General features: G+C 36.4%; 1 protein-coding gene across 2 annotated transcripts in view; it reads left to right on the top strand.

The window, feature by feature from the left end:
- Positions 1-19983, top strand: part of ARHGAP5 (Rho GTPase activating protein 5) — a 54383-nt gene that overhangs the window by 11920 nt on the left and 22480 nt on the right. For both annotated transcript variants that reach the window (XM_064148439.1, XM_064148448.1), the window contains 2 exons: positions 21-3919; positions 14196-14343. In XM_064148439.1, coding sequence (XP_064004509.1) covers positions 197-3919; positions 14196-14343 — 3871 coding nt within the window. In that variant the 5' untranslated portion in view covers positions 21-196. The remainder of the gene's footprint in view (positions 1-20; positions 3920-14195; positions 14344-19983) is intronic.

The raw sequence follows: 19983 nt of genomic DNA on the forward strand, positions 1-19983 counted from the left end.
CCCTTCTTTGTTTTATTTAGGAAGATGATCTTGCTCATTCTGGTTATCTGAGAAACTCTCGATGACAAGCTGAGGCAGAAACAACTGAAACCTATTTCTGGAACCTTGGATATACAACTTACATTTGTAGGAACTTCTCCAGAATGAAAACCACATACAGTTACTTTGATAATTGCAAAAGGATGAGAGGAAAGTTATGATGGCAAAAAACAAAGAGCCACGTCCCCCATCTTATGCTATTAGTGTTGTTGGACTGTCTGGAACTGAAAAGGATAAAGGCAATTGTGGAGTTGGAAAGTCCTGTTTGTGCAATAGATTTGTTCGTTCAAAAGCAGATGAATATTATCCTGAGCATACCTCTGTGCTTAGCACAATTGACTTTGGAGGAAGAGTTGTTAACAATGACCACTTTTTGTACTGGGGTGACGTAACACAAAGTGGTGAGGATGGAATCGAGTGCAGAATCCATGTAATTGAACAGACTGAGTTCATTGATGACCAGACTTTCTTGCCTCATCGGAGTACGAATTTACAACCATACATAAAACGTGCAGCTGCCTCCAAACTGCAGTCAGCAGAAAAACTCATGTACATTTGCACAGATCAGCTAGGCTTGGAGCAAGACTTTGAGCAAAAACAAATGCCTGAAGGGAAATTAAGCATAGATGGGTTTTTATTGTGCATTGATGTAAGCCAAGGATGCAATAGGAAGTTTGATGATCAGCTTAAATTTGTGAATAATCTCTACGTCCAACTCTCAAAATCTAAGAAACCCATAATAATAGCAGCAACCAAGTGTGATGAATGTGTGGATCATTATCTGCGGGAGGTTCAGGCTTTTGCTTCAAATAAGAAGAATCTTGTGGTTGTGGAGACTTCAGCAAGATTCAATGTCAATGTTGAAACATGCTTTACTGCATTGGTACAAATGATGGACAAAACTCGGGGCAAACCAAAAATAATCCCCTATTTGGATGCCTACAAAACTCAAAGACAGCTGGTTGTTACAGCAACAGATAAGTTTGAAAAGCTTGTCCAAACTGTGAGAGACTATCATGCAACATGGAAAACTGTTAGTAATAAACTGAAAAACCACCCTGATTATGAAGAGTACATAAATTTGGAAGGAACAAAAAAGGCTAAAAATACATTCTCAAAACACATAGAGCAACTTAAGCAGGAACACATTAGAAAAAGAAAAGAAGAATACATTAATGCATTGCCAAGAGCTCTTAATACTCTGCTGTCAAATCTTGATGAAATTGAACACTTGAGCTGGTCAGAAGCCTTGAAAATAATGGAGAAAAGGCCTGACTTCCAGTCCTGTTTTGTAGTGCTTGAAAAAACACCCTGGGACGAAACTGACCATATAGATAAAGTGAATGACAGAAGAATTCCATTTGACCTTCTCACCACACTAGAAGCAGAAAAAGTTTATCAAAACCACGTGCAGCATCTTATATCTGAAAAAAGGAGGGTTGAAATGAAGGAGAAATTCAAAAAAACTCTGGAGAAAATCCAGTTCATTTCACCCGGACAGCCATGGGAAGAAGTTATTTGTTTTGTGGTGGAGGATGAAGCATTCAAATACATCACTGATGCAGACAGTAAAGAAGTGTATGGTAGGCATCAGAGGGAGATAGTTGAAAAAGCCAAAGAGGAGTTTCAGGAAATGCTTTTTGAACATTCAGAGCTGTTTTATGACCTGGATCTTAATGCAACACCAAGTTCAGATAAAATGAGTGAAATTCATGCAGTTCTGAGTGAAGAACCTAGATACAAAGCTTTACAGAAACTTGCACCTGATAGAGAATCTCTTCTGCTTAAACACATAGGGTTTGTTTATCACCCAACTAAAGAAACTTGTCTCAGTGGCCAAAATTGCACTGACATTAAAGTAGAGCAGTTACTTGCCAACAGTCTTTTGCAGCTAGACCATGGCCGCTCAGATTTATATCATGATAGTGCCAACATTGACAAAGTCAACCTTTTTATTTTGGGCAAAGATGGCCTTGCACAAGAATTAGCAAATGAAATTCGGACACAGTCAACTGATGATGAATATGCATTAGATGGAAAAATATATGAACTAGATCTTAGGCCAGTTGATGCAAAATCCCCATACCTGCTGACTCAGCTTTGGACCTCGACCTTCAAACCACATGGTTGTTTCTGTGTCTTTAACTCTATTGAGTCACTGAACTTTATTGGGGAATGCATTGCAAAAATCAGGGCTGAAGCATCTCAGATAAGGAGGGACAAGTATATGGCTAATCTTCCATTTACGTTAATACTGGCTAACCAGAGGGACAGTGTTAGTAAAAATCTGCCTATTCTTAGACATCAAGGACAGCAGTTGGCCAACAAATTACAGTGTCCTTTTGTAGATGTGCCTGCTGGTACGTATCCACGTAAATTTAATGAGACCCAAATAAAACAAGCTTTGAGGGGAGTACTGGAATCAGTTAAACACAATTTTGATGTTGTAAGTCCAGTTCCGACCATTAAAGATCTGTCAGAAGCCGATTTAAGAATTGTCATGTGTGCCATGTGTGGTGATCCGTTTAGTGTGGATCTGATTCTTTCACCCTTCCTGGACTCTCACTCCTGTAGTGCTGCTCAGGCTGGCCAAAATAATTCTTTGATGCTTGACAAAATAATAGGTGAAAAGAGGCGGCGGATACAGATAACTATATTGTCCTATCATTCCTCAATTGGTGTAAGGAAAGATGAACTTGTTCATGGATACATTCTGGTCTATTCTGCAAAGCGAAAGGCATCCATGGGAATGCTTCGGGCATTTCTCTCTGAAGTTCAGGATACAATTCCTGTCCAGCTGGTGGCTGTTACTGATAGCCAGGCAGACTTCTTTGAGAATGAAGCAATCAAGGAACTCATGACTGAGGGGGAACACATAGCAACAGAGATTACTGCTAAGTTTACAGCTTTATATTCGTTGTCTCAGTATCACCGTCAAACAGAGGTTTTCACTTTGTTCTTCAGTGATGTGTTAGAGAAGAAAAACATGATTGAAAGTTCTTACATGTCAGACAGTACAAGGGAAACAACACATACAAGTGAAGATGTCTTTCCACGATCTCCCAGAGGAGGTTCCCTTGACTACAATTATCCAGATTCAGAGGATGACACTGAAGGACCACCACCTTACAGTCCAATTGGTGATGATGTAAGGTTACTTCCAGCACCTAGTGACCGTTCAAAGTACCGACTGGATTTGGAGGGAAATGAGTATCCTATCCACAGTACGCCCCTCAATTGTCATGACCATGAACGCAACCATAAAGTGCCTCCTCCAATAAAACCGAAGCCCCTTGTCCCAAGAACAAATGTGAAAAAACTGGATCCTAACCTCTTGAAAACAATCGAGGCAGGTATTGGCAAAAACCCCAGGAAACAACCCTCTCGAGTGCCTGCAGCACCTCCAGAAGATACCGACCAATCTGACAACTATGCTGAACCTCTTGACACTATTTTCAAACATAAGGGCTTTGCAGATGACATCTATGCTGTTCCAGATGATACTCAGAACCGTATTATTAAAGTTCGAAACTCAATTGTTATAAATACCCAAGGGGAGGAAGAAAATGGTTTTTCTGATAGGATGTCCAAAAGTCATGGGGAAAGAAGGCCTTCCAAATACAAATATAAGTCTAAAACTTTGTTTAGCAAGGCAAAGTCTTACTATAGGAGAACACATTCAGATGCAAGTGATGATGAGGCTTTCACCACCTCTAAAACTAAAAGGAAAGGAAGGCATCGTGGAAGTGAAGAAGACCCACTGCTTTCACCTGTTGAAACATGGAAGGGTGGCATAGATAACCCTGCTATTACATCAGATCAAGAACTGGATGATAAAAAAATGAAAAAGAAAACCCAAAAAGTAAAAGAAGATAAGAAGGTAAGTCAATTGATGTACATTATGTATATGATTTCTGTTGCTTTCTAAGAAAGGAAGAGTCAGAATATGTACACCCAGTTTTGAAACAACTGCTTTAAAATTTTGGTTTGATTTTTGTATTGCTTGGAACAAGCAAAGCTGAGGGAATGAGATGCTTGGTCTACCTGATCAGTTGCTCTGTTTCATTTCTTCACCTTTGTGTGTGTGTGTGTGTACAAGTGCAGACTCCCTTCCATATGAGTAAGTGAAGACAGAGTTCAGTCTCTTTTTGTTAATTGTAACTTTAAATTAAAAGGAAAAAAAAGAGGGAAAAAAAAGCTGCGTTATGAGTTCTTGTGTAGAACTGGTTCTTTCAGTTTGTGCAGTTCTGGCTGCTGGAATGAAGTTTAGGGGTGGTGAATGAAAGGAGTGGTTTCTTTTTTAATTCTTACTTGTCTGCCTGGAACTGTAAACCAAGAGCATGAAACTTTGTACAGTGGTTTTACAGATGGTTGTGTTTTCCTAGTGTGGGCAAGCAAATAAGCAAGTCAAAAGCTGTGCTGCCTGTACAAATCTCTATTCAAACAAAATAAAGGGAACAAAATGCCTACTCAGTGTAGGTTTCTGCGTAATTATGTAATTTTCAACTTAAAAAAATAAATCTCTGTTTTGTTTTGACCTTTATACTTGATAGTTACTTAGTTTTTTACTTACTGTTTTAAAAATCATTTTTTCAGTGTAGCCTTGTTGTGTGGGTTCTGGATATGACAACCAGCAACAGAACAAGGGGCAGAGTCTCAAGTTATGCCAGGGGAAGTATAGGCTGGATGTTAGGAAAAAGTTGTTCACAGAGAGAGTGATTTGCCATTGGAATGAGCTGCCCAGGGAAGTGGTGGAGTCACCGTCCCTGGAGGTGTTCAAGAAAAGACTGAATGAGGCACTTAGTGCCATGGTCTAGTTGACTGGCTAGGGCTGGGTGCTAGGTTGGACTGGATGATCTTGGAGGTCTCTTCCAACCTAATTGATTCTATGGTCTAGATTACAGTTTTGGGCTAACAGTCATTGTCTTGAATATGTGTTTGGTTGGGGTTTTTTTTGTTAATTTAGCATTAAAACAGATACATTCCTGGTCAGATATTTTATTTCTGGTCTCAAAATAAGTTAACTTTTTAAATATTGTCTTTTGTAGCATTTCAGAAACATGGTTTTTAGCTTTGATCTGGCAGTACTTGAATAGCATTTAGAAATAAGTTTTGTTCAAGTATGGCATGGTTAGTTTACTAATTGACTAAATTCTGAATTGCACTTCCTAGCAGGCAGCTATGAAGCTGAATTGAATTACATGACACTAAATTTTCTTAAGGCTTTCTCATAAGCATAGATAATGATATCTTGTGGGTATAAAATAATTTGGTTAAACATACTTAGATATTATTTTCTTTGTGAAACAGTTTTTTAATCCAAGCCAATTTATATCCTTTTGAAATAACCTCACTACATAGAAGTTGAAATGTAGTAGTCATAATCCTCCTACTGTCTCAGCTGTGTTGACAGAAAATTCTTTGGAATTCAATATTTATGTCTAAACTGTGTGGAGCTAGTGTAGTGGGATTTGTTTTCCTGACATTGTGTCAGGAAACCCTCTGATACTTGTACTAAATCCTCCACTTTTGGCTTTATCCAGTTGAGAGGCAGACTGAGTCAGAAATTTCAGGCTGTTGTAAGCTTTTTCTTAGTGGTTAAGGTTCTTGAGTACAAGAGTTGTTTCAAGTTTTCTTTAACAAACCCCTTGGGTTTGTTGGTGGTTTGTTTTGTTTTTTTTTGTTTGTTTTTTTTTTTTAAACTTGCAAGATGTTTTTTAAACTTTCAGATTTGTCAGAGAAAACTCTTAATAGCAGAAGAACAAATTATTATAATGGTAGGGAAAACATAGCAAAGCTAAAATGTGTGCAAGCATTCAAACTAAAAACACTGAGTGCTTCGTGCTTTTGGTAAGTAGTGAATTATATATATGTGTTGACTTGCATTTTGTTGAAGTGAGAGTAGTTCTAGTTCATGTGATGAGACATTCTATTTTGTAATATATTCCTTAAGATTTTGAACCATTAACTTTTTTTTTTTTTCAAGAGAGATGCAGTAATATATCTTCGTAACTTACCCACCATGTTTTCCCATGTTGTTTTAGATGAGCAGCCAGCAGTCTTTAATTACAAAAACTCAAACATTATTTGGATGACATTTTCCTTTTTGAGATTTATGGAGTCCATGTGAGGGATGTTAGTGCATCACTATTTACAGATTACTTTTGTATTTGTTTCTGAATATTTCTTAAAGCCCTTAATGATACTTTTTCAAAATTGGATATGTAAGAGACATGTGCAACTCTTCTTGCTAAAATTATAGTGGTTACAAAATAGAAAATTTCTGAGCAAAATTAATTTGGAAAAACTCAGCCTTTGAAGTCTGAGATCATAATTGTCTCTGCCACTAATTACAACTTGACCTTTTTACTTAAGTGGGGGTTTTTTGTGTGTGTGGTGTGTGTGTCTTGGTTTTTTTGTTGTGTGTGTCTGTTTTGTTTAAAAAAAAAAATCAGCTTTATAGTATGCCATTGGTTCTTAAAGCCCAAAAAGGATGTAACATTCTTGATACTCCTTTCATCTTTGTTGTTTTGAGGAATGTGGTGTTTCTGGGTGGGTTCCTTTTATGGTATTGCAGAATGCTCCTATGTACAACCAGTTGTGGGTTTTGCACTTGAGTTTTCAGTTATGCAAAGCAGATTTCACCTAGAGATACAATTTGCCTGTGCAGTTTATGCTTAGAATTTTTTAATTATGTTTGGGTGTGTTGATTTGGTTTTGGGGGGTTTGGCACCCCCACCCTTATGACAATTGTTCTAAAGTTAAGCACAAGGAAAGTTTCTTAAAGTGACATCTACTTTTCTCTTGGGGGCTCTGGAAAATGTCTTAAAGGCAGACCCAGAATGTGAAAACTTTTAAAGATAACATGTTTCAAGTATGAGACATGACTTTGCCTAAGGATGCTCATTCTGTCCTGATGGCTTTCAGACCCCTAGCTTACAAGATAAAATGACGTAAAGGTATTGACACTAGGATAGATAAGGAGAAGAGGATAGGTGTAGAGTGATTGTAGGATTCAGGTTAAAAATTGAGGGGAAGAAGGTGAGAACTAGATGTATAGGAAGGGAGTTTTGGCAAACAATAGAGCAGGGAATACAACAGTTCCTTTTTACAGTCCTGAAACTAACAGCTGTAGTTTGGTCTGCTCACACATATCTACAAAACTTAAAAAAAAATCTATTGTGTGCACGTGTTATTAAAGGCAGAACTCTTCCAGCTCCTAGCATTCTGTGATTCTGTGTTCTTTGTTGCTATTTGTAAGCAAAAGTTAGATTTTTCCTCCCTGGGAAGCTCTAACAATGAGAAATCTGTGGCAAAGGGATAACATTACATTTCAAGGTCCTCTACCATTGCTTAGTACCAAAAGAAATGAAACAATTAAAACAGACCAGTTAAGTAAGCCCGCTTTGGTCTGAAGTATTTGCCAGTTGTCCCTAACATCATGTTTACATTCTTAGGACTTGTTTCTATATCCTGGTAGCCAGAACTGTCAGCACAATCCTTGAGCTCTGTTCTCAATTACTGGGGAGGAATTTTTTTGTAATGTCCAGTTCTCACCTTTCCTTTTTCCAGAAAAGTTGTTTTCCTTTTTGTGTGATGGCTAGCACCTCTGAACAAATAAAGAGAATATGGCTGCTGCTTGATCTGGGGCTTAGAAGATATAAAAAAAGATTTGTAATTCCCTATGAACTTTTTTTTTTTTAAATGGGGATGACTCATAGTGTAACATTGAAACAGTATTATAGTAGTTCATAATAAAATTTCAACGTTTGTATATCTGTAGTAGAATTTAGTAGCAGACATAGTTATATGAGGGTGTCCAACTTCTTAGCTGTATTTATTGTTACTTCAGGAAACTTTGGCCTATTCCTTTCCAGCTTATTATTTCCTGCCATGTAGTACAGATGGTTTATAGTACACACACATTAATGTATATCTACTGTATGTATGTATTATATAGTACATGACACATGCACATTCCAGTACGTGCTTTTTCCCTTTACTCTCTGACTGTTGTTTTTGTTAACAAATATCATCCTGTAGCCTGTTACAGTAGTTTCCTATATGCCACCATCAGGTGCCTTACCAAAGTCCAGATTGTTAAAATCAACTGATCACAGTAGTTTCTTTGCTTCTAGAAAAGAATACATGTTTTCAGTAGAGAAGATGACTTGATCTATCATAGCCTTGGAGGGCCACAAAGATTATCCAAGGGCTATGTTAGGCTGAGGAAGCTGAGATTGTTCAGTCTAGAGAAGAGGCTACTCTGGGAGGACCTTATAGCTACCTTCCAATACCTGAAGAGATCCTACAGGAAGGCTGCAGAGGGGCTTTTCCTAAGAATGCCTAACAGTAGGATAAGGGGGAATGGTTTGAAGCTGAGCAAAAGTGGATTTAGACTGGATTTTAGGAAGAAATTCTTCAGTATAAGGGTGCCCTTTGCTCAGGGAAACTGTATATGCCTTCTCCCTAGGGATGTTCAAGTCCAGGCCTTGAGCAGCTGAGTCTAGTTGAGAGACATCCTTGTCCATTTTACCTCTATGGATTTTTTTCTGTAAAAGTTTTGTTTATGAGAAAGTACCTTGTCTTTCCTGCTGTTATTACACAAAGTATGTCTCAGATCAAATGCATTTTCCAGAGTGAATCTTCCCCTGAATCAACATGCTTTCTGTGTTTGTTTCCTTATCAGCGTTGCCAAATTCAGAGGAACTAAGCAGACTACAGTGTTCATTTGCAACTTTGCCTTGGTCGTTTCTGCTTTGCCAAGTTAGACCTTTCCAGCTGAGCTAAGATATGTGCTTATTCATCTCCATTTCAAAAATTGCAAGTGGAAACTGCAAGTAGATGCTTATTGGCATCAACTTACAAACTTCAGCGATGTAATACAAAAGTGTAGTAGAGAACATCATTGTCTCTTTCTACACACGAGTCTCTTCAAATGTAGCGTTCTTGCAGACTATATAATAAATTCATTATGTCTGTAGTTTAACTTAATGAGTTTGGAAATAGGAAGCAACAGACAGAAAAGGCAGAAAGGACAAGAAAGGGCAGTAAGCTCTCCTAGAGGATAAGGATCTTGCTGGAGGAAGCTTTCTGATGTCTTGGACAGGAGGAAGTTGTATGGATGCAGCAGCCCTAAAGCTGCAACTGCTGTGAAGCTTATGAGCCAATAAAAGGCCCAAACCACAGTGCTCCTTGGCTTTTCATTGCTCTCATCATGTTCTTATGGTGTAAACAAGCTTGATAGAAACATATGTTGGTGTCTTTTTTTTTTTTTTTTATTATTATTTATCTATTATTATTACCATATTAAACAATCAAAAGTAAAATTTGACCCTTGTCTTAATTTAGTAATTGCATGTACAGCAGGAAGCCTGGTGATCTCAAAACCTATAGTTATTCCATAGAGTTGCAACTGATAAACTTATGGTTTGTTTTTACTATGATATTTATGAGTATAAAAATTTAGCCATCTGCTTTAGAGCTCTTGTCTTTGTGAGCCTTTTGAGATATGGTGTCTCATTTAGTTTTAGTTTTTATTTTTCTCAGCATATCAAGAGCAGCAAATATCCTGAACAAGTTTCAGCAAAGGGAAAGGCAGAACCTCATATTGAAATAAATTCTGCAGACTTTTTGCCTTGACAGGAAAAAATATTTTGTTAATACATGTGTAAAAGTAGGAGCAAGATTATCGTGTATATTTTCTTTCGGGTAGTAGAAAATTATTTTAAATGCTTCTCTGTGGTTAGAGTTTGTTTTCAGATCTTTTAAACAGTATAGTAAGTTAACTAACCACTGATAACTGAGATGCTGTTAAAAGTCATTAATTCTGAAAATGCTTCACTATTTTTATTCTTTGATCAACAGTCAATTGTTTTATTATGAAAAATCTGATTTTATTTTTGACTGAAGTTTCCAGTTGCATTGTTAAATTAAATCTGCATAACAGTGCCTTAAAACTTCTGCCTTGTAACCTTGTTTGCAAACAACATTTGTTGCTTTCAAGGATCGTGAGTTGCACTCTTTTCATTTTGCCTTATACCAATATCATCATAAGATGCCTTTTGCTTTAAATCTGGAAAATTGTTTCAGTATTTTGGCAAGAACAGTCCACTAGCAGCTACATGAATTCTCATGTATCTTCCTCTGAATTATATTCTAAAATAAGTAATACAGGCTTGATATCTATTTTTCTGTGCTTAAACTTGTTTACTCTCATTATAATTTTAGCATTATAAATTTTATCTTTAAAGTATTACTGAAATAGTGTCAGGAACTGTATAGCCCATGTGTGTTGATCTGAGTTTTAATAAGACTAAGATAAATGTAAGAAATGGGAGATCAACTTCTTTTTTTTTAATTCAGCTGTTCTTGTGTAAATTCAGTGGTTGATTTAGCAAGGTACTGTCTACTTCAGGCTGGGATGTGCAGTGAATTATTTTTTCTCACAGGGAGTATAGGAAATACCGAAAGCTGTACTTCAAAGTTTCGTCTGTTCAAATTTAACACTCTCAAAATGCATATTTGGAGCCATATGCCTTCTTGAGCCGCTGTAGTTTAAAATTTAGTGTAACAAGCTGGAACTCTAAAAATGGCATAAAAGGAGGAATGAGAGAGAATGTTGGGGGACCATCATCTGCATTATTCATATGTTGTGTAGTTTCTGAGCAGCTAGCCATGAATTAGAGATTACAAATACTTTATTAAGCCTTTAAAATGAAAGCTGTTACTGGTGTGTGGTTTTATGAAATATTTTAGTGGTCCCAAAAATATTGACTTTGTCTTCTGTGGCCCCAGGGCTGACTGCAAATGAGCAGGCAATTTTTTTTCTTTACATTATAAGCAGTAGTGAAGTATGTGGGAAGCAGGGAAATGGCTGAATTTCCTCTGATAAATTATGGTGGTAGTTCTGGTGGGATGGAGGTGAGAGGAAGAAAAGAAGAGGAGCCCTTCTTGGTCAGAAAAGACTTGCTAGACTAAGCAGCCCTTTGGTAAGGGGATTTGATGAGTAGCATTGGGAAATAACGTGGTGTGTATTTAGTATCTTAAAATTTTGTGTTTCATTTGCAGTATTTTTTGGTGACGATTATGTAGAGTTATTTGCAGGAAGATTTGGTTTTTGCTGTCGTTGAAGAGTTTACTCACTTCATTCCAAAACAAAGACAAATAATGAGAGATACTCTAATAAATATTAGGCAGGAGAGAGGCATGATGCATAATTGGAAATAACAGATGCAATTATTATCTTTAACTTTGTCTTGTGAAATTCTACTTGCATCTTTATGGAATAACTCTACAGCAATGACCTCTCTCCTACTCATAGATCAGTTTGAAAAGGACTTCAAGGTGTTTGTTTTATTTTGTGTTTTTCCTTTGTTTGTTTGGGGTTTTTTTTGTGTGTGTATTCTTCTTTAAATTCTTTAGGAAAACTTTCACTTTCCAAATTGGAGATTAAACTTTCTTTTTTTTGATAGACAATCGTAAGAAACCTTTCTGGGTTTTTTTTGTGACACACTTGATATCTCAGTCCCTTTAGAACCATTTTTCTAAACTCAGGACAATTATTAGAAAAAAATATTCTTTATTCTGACTTAGCAGACATGTGTTTGATATTTCATGCTATGTCCAGGTATTCTACACAGACAATAATAACCATTAGTATTATAATTCATATAATCATAGAATCAACCAGTTTGGAAGAAACCTCTGCCTTTTACTCATCCTTTGTCACTATATTTCCCTCTCTATCTAATAAGGACTGGAGGTTGTCCTTGCCCCTTCTCTTGCCATTGATGTATTTATAGAAACATTTATTTATGTTACACTAACATTATGTCTTAATCAGAGATGCACACAGTCTTTTTCTGTCTGATGGGTCTGAAATACACAGTCTGAGTGTTACTGCATTTATTCTAAGGTGGTGGGGATGTGCACTGAAGATCTTGAGAGGAAAAAAAATCAATTTATTGTTGCTTTTTTCATTGTGTTACTGTAGGTATCTCTAAAATGATCTTTTGTTCAACATTTAAGAAATATTTTATTAACACATTCTTTAGCTTCATCTTGGCCCCTTCAGCTGCTGAACTGGATGTGTCTAGCAGTAGGACAAGGAGGAGTGGTTTTAAGCTGAGGGAGAGTAGTTCTAGACTGGATCTTAGGAAAAAAACTCTTCAGTACAAGAGTGGTAAGACACTGGAACAGTTGCCCAGTAAGGTGTTTGGATGCCTCCTCTCTGGGGTTGTTCAAGGCTGGGTTGGATAAGGCCTCGAGCAGCGAAATCCAGTTGAGACAGGCATCCATGCCTATGGTAGGGAGATTGGAGGAGATGATCTCCAAGGTCCCTAAGCCACACTTATGATAAAGATAAAATGGACAATGAGCTAGGCCTGAGCGCTGGGGACTTCAAATCTCAGGGGGCTGTCACATTGAGAAGGAAAGGAGAAAAAAATGTTTTTAATCTGCAAGTACATCCTGATGGGACTGTAGATCTCTTATCCAGCATACATGAAACTTACACAGAGAGTTGACAGTTGAAAAGAATGCACTCAAATATTGATACTTTAGTCATGAAAGTTTCCTACAAATTTAATCCTAAACTTTTTTTTCTCCCCCCCATTTTATTACATTAATTCATATAATACTTGGAGATAAATGAATTGCTGGAGAGTAATTTCTGTGTAATGTTTTGAAGAATCCTTTGCAAATGTTCCTCCCTTCTAAATTTATAAGTACCAAACCTTTTATAGAAATCTAAAACTTGAAACTTAAGCCTTTTTTTTTGTTTCCCTGCTGTTACCATGGTTAGTCACAATACTCTGTTAATGATTTCAAGAGGCACAAAGAGACATTTGGCCTAAAAAGTCTTAATTGTTTAATAAGATTATTGTAAGGGTTTGATTAATGGATATTTTTAATCAAGTGGAGGAGTACCACAGATGATGAAGGGTGATGGTTGGAGAAATGGTTTTCAGGCTGTTGTTTCCACTTACCCCATAGAGTTCAACTTCAGTTCTTTTATTCCCATTGAGCAAGTCAATCATTAGTAGATATTTTGCCAACTTGAAGTTCCAGGTAGTCTGTAATGGCTAAGTGCCTTTGGTATGAAAGTCTAGGGATTTAACTCTTTTTTTAATAGCTAATTGAGGTGTAATCTTGTTATAAATTATAAAAGTTGTAAAAATCTTATGTTAAATTTAAATGTGGCTGTTGTGCCTTTTGTTTTTTCTTTTGTTTTTATTTCTTGATGTTAAGAGAGTTTATATGAAAATGCAGCTGCTTTTAACTAACTTCTTGCTCTGTATAAACTTCAGGATAAAATGCTAAATTTAAATAGTAGTTTTCATTTTCCATATTTAGTTGACAATGTGACCACTCTATGACAGTCTCTGAATATTTTCATCATCATTCTAAGATAAAATGTGGTAATCTGATACAGTATAATCCTTGTAATCATCCAAAGATGATTTTTTTTTCAGTCGAACTGAATGAAAATGCCTCTCAGGGGAAAAAATATCAAACCAATGAAGAAAATTCCTTATGAAACTCACCCTCTTACTAGGTTTGATTGGGTGCAAAACTCCTTTGGGCTAGAATCCTGTGTGTTTAATAAAGCTTAACAGAGTGCCTACAACTCTAACATTGCTGTGCGTTCTGCATCATCACATTTCTACTGTAGCTGCAATATAGATTATTTAGTACCTTCAATGAGATGTTTACCAAAGACAATCAGGGTTGTTGGTTGGGATTTTTTTGGGGGGCGTGTGTGTGTGTGTGCTAAAATAATTTCTGCTGAGGTGTGCTTCAAGTGTAATGCATGCAGATTGCTTAGTGATGCTAAAAGTTAGTATATACAGGAATGGTTTATCACTCTGACCAAGTAGTGTGCTTGGGTTTTTTTTTCCTACAGTATTTCAGTTACTGGGGCATTGGGTCACCCTGTTCCTAATGTGATATGAAAGTGACCAGATCCAGTAGAAGTTGAGTGCTTTGCATATGCTGTATGCTATTTTAAATGTGCATTTATTTCCACTCAGTTTGCCATAGAGGAATTTTAATGTCTGCTAGATGTGTGATCTGTTTCTTTTCACAAATGACTGCAGTGTGAGTTAGATGACTTATTACTTGAATATCACTTAAAATACTCTGTTTTGTTGTAGCCGAAAAAGAAAACTAAGACATTCAATCCTCCAATCCGTAGAAACTGGGAAAGTAATTACTTTGGGATGCCCCTGCAGGATCTGGTTACACCTGAGAAACCGATACCTCTGTTTGTTGAAAAATGTGTGCAATTCATTGAAGATACAGGTAAGATAGGAAAACTATTGAAGGAACTTTGCATAATGAGTAAAGCCTCTCATTTTCTGTTCTAAAGCCCTTTTGGAATTTTATCCTAGAAATACATGATTATGGGAAAAGCACATTTTAAAAGAATACATTCTCTAAATTGTGTGCTTTATATGTGATGCTCTTTCATCTTTACACAAATGTTTAACTTCTTTTTGACAAACGTTCATAGTTTATCATTTGTTTTCTGTAATTTAAAAAATTTACATCACTTTCTAATGCCAAATGACTTCTCACCAAACAGCATTCCAGTCTCACATGTCTCACTGTTGCCACTGTATTTTACCTTGAATATTAAAAAGCTTTGAAATCCCCTTTTCCTAGTTGCAGAAATCAGATACTTGATCTCCCCAAGTCAACTTCATCTATTTTGTTGGTATACTTAGTTTTTCATTTTAACTTGTTACAGAGACAGAAACATTTTTGTTGCTAAATAACATGTAATTCTACATTAAAAAAATGGTTTGACTTGCAGATTTCCAGTTTCACATTAATTAGTAACATACATGTGTTTGCACTAGAGTGAAATCTCACAGTATGGTTTTGATTCTCTTCGCCTTGGCTCCCTGGTTGTGTGCTTGTCCCTGCTTTCAGCCTATTTACTCCATGACCATGAAGCAATTAGAATGATCATGCTCATCCAACAGAAGACAACATTTAGGAGTGGGAAGTTCTTTTGAGGTATAGGAGTGACCTGTGACTGAGTTTTGTTTGCCTTTTTGGTTTTTTTTGTGTGTGTTACTTTTAAAGATACCATACACCAGTTTTTGGTTAGTGTGTAAGTCTTGCATACTCCGAAGTTGCAGAAATGCTATATTGCTATTTTTGAAGCAAATGAGGATGAAACTGCAGCTGAAACATAAGCAAAACTGTCATTTGATGGGTGTCTGCAGTGAAATCTTGTTTAGCGTAAAGTAAAATAGCACTTTTTTCAGTGTTTTCTTAGTTTCATAAGACAGTTTTAGCTGTAAGATGACAGTAACAGTTACAGCACGAGTAAACCAGAAAGATTTTCTTTCTCTAACTAAAATTCAGTTTTTATTGCCATCTGTGAGAGTAGTGTTTCCAGAAGAACCACTACTGGTGGTAAACCTAGTAGCTATGTTTGAAGACTTACATCCTGCATTACTGCTATCAAAAAAATTAGGTGAAACCTCAGGCACTGATATTTTGGGAGTCAGAAGTGTTAGTATAAATCTGCCTTTAGCCTTCACCTTTTCTATATTTCCTTGTCCAAAGGTAAGAACTGTATTTTCTTCCTTCAAGCTTTTGCTATTCCTGCTTCAGCCTGAAAAAAAAATGGGGAAGAACAACAAAAGGCAACGTGTAGTAGTGGTGTTAACAGCTACTATGTATAGCTATACAAAACATTTACCAGCAATGAAGACAAAACGACTTTTTAAAGACAATGTGGAATGTCTTAAATTTGAGCATGTTTGCCTTTGCAAGAATGCTTTGAAACAACAGATTTATAAATTCAGTTCTAAATAAGATTGTGTTTGCTTAAAGGTGACATTGTCTAGTATCTATTGACCTTAGTGGTAAACATAGAAAATAAAGTCTGGTATTTCCTCCAAAGGATATTCACCAGCTTGTGAATTGTAATAGCTGTCAATTAATGCAAGTACCTAGAAGATTTACCACTATTATGCTCCTCTAATGGCTTGCCTAAACAATAAGATGTTTGACTAAGCTGCCAAGGTATTAAAAGTGTAAGGGGCTCCTCAAAAATGACGACTCAGGGAATACTGCTCTTCCTTCAGCTGATTGAGTATATATGTTACTTTGTCCTGGGATGGTGCTATGTGGTTACTGAATGCTAGAGAATTTTCTTTCTGGCCATATGTGTAAGCTGGACAAATACTGTGCCATCTGCATGCTTTGTGGCTGTAAAGAGTGGTTGTCATGCTGTTTCTGTGAAGGACTTAGTGAAGACAGGATAAACCTCTACTATTCATGTGTATTAGAATTTTCTTTCTCCTTTGGTGCATTGTGTGTCAGTAGCTTTTGTTGTTCTTTTCAACTTCCACGTTTACCTGTGGAAATCTTGGTTTTCCTATGTATTATTTTTAGATGGGATTAATATTCTGTAGGTATTTTAAGTTTCAAGTAGTGTTCAATAGAATATATATTTTTGCCTTTGAAAGAGGATGTTCACTTGCATGGCCTTCAAATTCTGTGCTAAGATAGTCTCAAAGTCAGTGATGTGAGTCTGTCATACAGTTTTAGAGATGATGAGTCTGCAGAAGGCAAGTCAGGATCTATTTGCTTCAGGATGGAGTCCAGAATGGTAGGATTCCCGTTTGACAGAGCTGTTGTGTCAGCTACTTGTCCCTGGAGAATCATCCAATACTTCAGGTGTCTCTTAGCAGCTCTCAGTCTGCTATCTGAACTGAGTACCAGGGTTTGTTATCATTGTCTCTTTAATCAAGTAGTGCAGTCTTTTCCAACTCTTCTTGAGTGAGGCTAATCAGTATATTTCTCTTACAGAGGACATACTGTTTAGCTTTTCTTGTTAAGGTACTTTTGAGGAGATCAGCCCCTTCCTTCCCTTTCATATCACCGCATGTATTTTACGTTGTGGCTGAACTACAGGGTTTTTGTGAAGATGTGATCTCAAATTCAAGGGCTCATCTCAATTTTTGATGTTCCCTATCTCTTCTTCATGAAATTATACAAAATATTGCTTTGTACCTACTCATCTAAATTGTGACACAGGTATGCAATGTGAAAAACCAGTTTACTGCTTTGTTTTGGATGCTTAGATGAGAAGATAATATCAGAGAGTGTCTTTGAAGATTCTTGCTCCACTGTAAACCTTTAAGAATTGAGAGCATGCAGATTTTTGTTTTACCATACTGTTCTGGAATATCTTCACAAAAACAAACAAGCAAACAACAAACCACAAAAAAACCCCAAAACAAACAAAAAAAAAAAAGGCAAGGAAAAAAAATGTGTGTCAGTAGAACAAGGACAACGTGGAAAACATAAAATAAAACCAGGAGCTGAAAAGTTTCAGCCTTAAATCAACAGATGTTTGTGTTGAAGGGGACCTATGAATCCTGTGTCAGGGTAAAGGTAGATTTGGTAGGGATAAGGGATCCGAAGCCGAGGCCTACAGATAAAGGTATTTTCTATTTGTTTTTGTTCAGTTTGAATATTTTCCAAAAAGAAGTTTTATTCTGAACTGGTTTAGCTTTACAGAGTCAAATAAGTTCTGATTTTGAAAGATAACCTAGGGCTTTGAATCCCTTTAGAATCTAGTTGAAAGTATAAGTGAAAACTGAGGGAGCAAAGTGGTTAATACTTGAGCAGATCTAAATCTAGTAAGTAGGTTAGGTCGATACCTAAGTAGCTATCAAAATCTTCATTTCTGCTTCTGTGGGTACTGTTGTGGCACTAATAATACAAGTCAGTAACAGCACATAATAATTTGTCTTCTTGGACCCTATTGAGTAAAAAATAATTGTACAATACCATGTCAGACTATCTTTAAATGTAATAACACTGTCTCATCTGAAAAAGCAATGAGGAAAGCCTGGCTAAATATCATAACTTTACTTATGTGTTTACATAATGTTCATGATTATGGGAAAACCTTTTTTATATCTAGCCTTTAATTTTTTAATTAATTGTTGTATAGTAGGGTGAGAATCTTTGGTTGGTTGTCGGAGATCTTTCATTGAATAGATAATCTAAAGAATTTTTATCTTTCAGGCATGTAACTTGATAATGGTGAGTTAGCAAGGTTTCCTCTAAATATCTTGGTGTAAGTGTGTCATGTTTTCAGAAAATCTAATTTTCCTGTACTGTTATGTTACTGGGGAAACTGCTTAGATTGAATTTTGACAAGGGTAATTATTTTCATTTAATGAGCTTCCAAAAGAAAGTTTTGACAGTACACTTGTTTTGGAGGTTTTGTTACTTTCTCCTAATGGACTGAATATGTAATTGTGTTATATCGCATAAAATAAACTTTAATTGGTTTCCCAATAGGTTTAGATTTAGAGGAGTATATTTAGCAGGGGAACTAGAATTCAGTTTTGATTTTTACGTAAATTGAAGTGGCTGTTTTGTATGGAAGTAATGATTTGTGTGGAAGTACATAAGACATGCTATTAACCCCCCCTGCTAATTATTAATACACCAGGTGCTTTGCTTTTATAAACTTTTTTAGACACAACTGTTTTCTAAATGTAGGCAGCAGAAGTGAGATAATTTTTGAAGCTGAAGTTTGTTAACTTATTGAAAGCATGAATTCTGTGTTTCTCTATGAATTATGTAGAGAGTAAGGAGGATATTCTGATAGTTTTGTTTGACAGAGAGGAATGCAGATTTCAGAAGGTTAATTCGGTGTTCAACAAAATGTTGATGTAGCTTGAATTTTACATTGCAGTACCATGTAAAAATACCTATTGAATGTAAAACTGTAAAAGGTTCTGGACTGTTTGTAGCTTGAGTATTTTGGTAGTAATATTTTTGTGATGTTTTCCATGCCACCAGTTCAAAGCATTGTCTGTATGCTGTTCAGCACATACTGTTGACTGATTCTAACGTCCCCAAATTTATAATACTTTGGGAAATGATTATTCAGCTTGAATGATAGTATTAGTACTCGATTGTGGACTATTGATATGCTTGTCCTTCTTTGACAAGAAATTTTAGACTCTGTACTTCGCTGAAAAGTGATACCCTGAATGCAGTGTTAATTCTACCTGAAATGAGGGAAAAGAAACTTATTAGAACAATATGTAATTTAATAATTCAGTTACTCAATGTTTGAGACAAGGAATATAACAAAGAATGAATGAGGAATGGATTTGATAAATCCACAATTCTTTTAACATCTCACTTGGTGTGCTAGATTGAGGTTAACAGGAATAGTTTAATGAAAGATGGTGATGCCTACTTCACTCATATGCTTGCTGAGACATATGAAAACAAGAACATAAATAGAGAGGGTGTGTGTCTGGGAGTCTGTGCCTTCTCCCTTGGCTGCTTTCTGTGTAAGTAATCCTCCTGCTTTCTAACTCCTCCCCCCTTGCTGACCCTCCAAGCTCACCTTGCACGTAAGGCAAACTCTGGGATAAGGTAGAGGGGTGGAAAGAAGGTGGAAGGGTAGTTGGGAGCCTGTTCTGAGGACTCTGATTTCTGGAAGAGGTGTTGTGTCTCTGTATCACCTTTAACTTGTGTATTTCTGTCTATATTGTAAATATCTGCTTGCATATTGTGCTAAGTTGTAAATATAAAGCTTCCTTAATTTCCATCTTGGCTGAGTCTAGTCTGGGTGATTTCATAAGAGTAAGGGGGTGGGTAGCAACCAAACTGTCACACATGGTCTCTGTGGAGAGCTATAGGTGAAATTAAAAATTGTGTACTCTGTGTTTATACAGTAATTACTGCTTTTGATATTTATACCCTTTTGTAATGCTGTTACACTTACAATCCAACAGCTAATTTAACTAAAAGAATACTGCCTTCTGTGTATTTCCCTCTCACCGACATCTTTTATACTGAGTCTGCTATGAGGCCAGATTTTGACATTTAAAGTTTATAGATAATGCAAAGTTTGTCTCCAGAGAATGAGGACTGGGTAGAAAT

Source organism: Pogoniulus pusillus, chromosome 1, assembly GCF_015220805.1.
Source record: "Pogoniulus pusillus isolate bPogPus1 chromosome 1, bPogPus1.pri, whole genome shotgun sequence".
Classification (NCBI taxonomy): Eukaryota; Metazoa; Chordata; class Aves; order Piciformes; family Lybiidae; genus Pogoniulus; species Pogoniulus pusillus.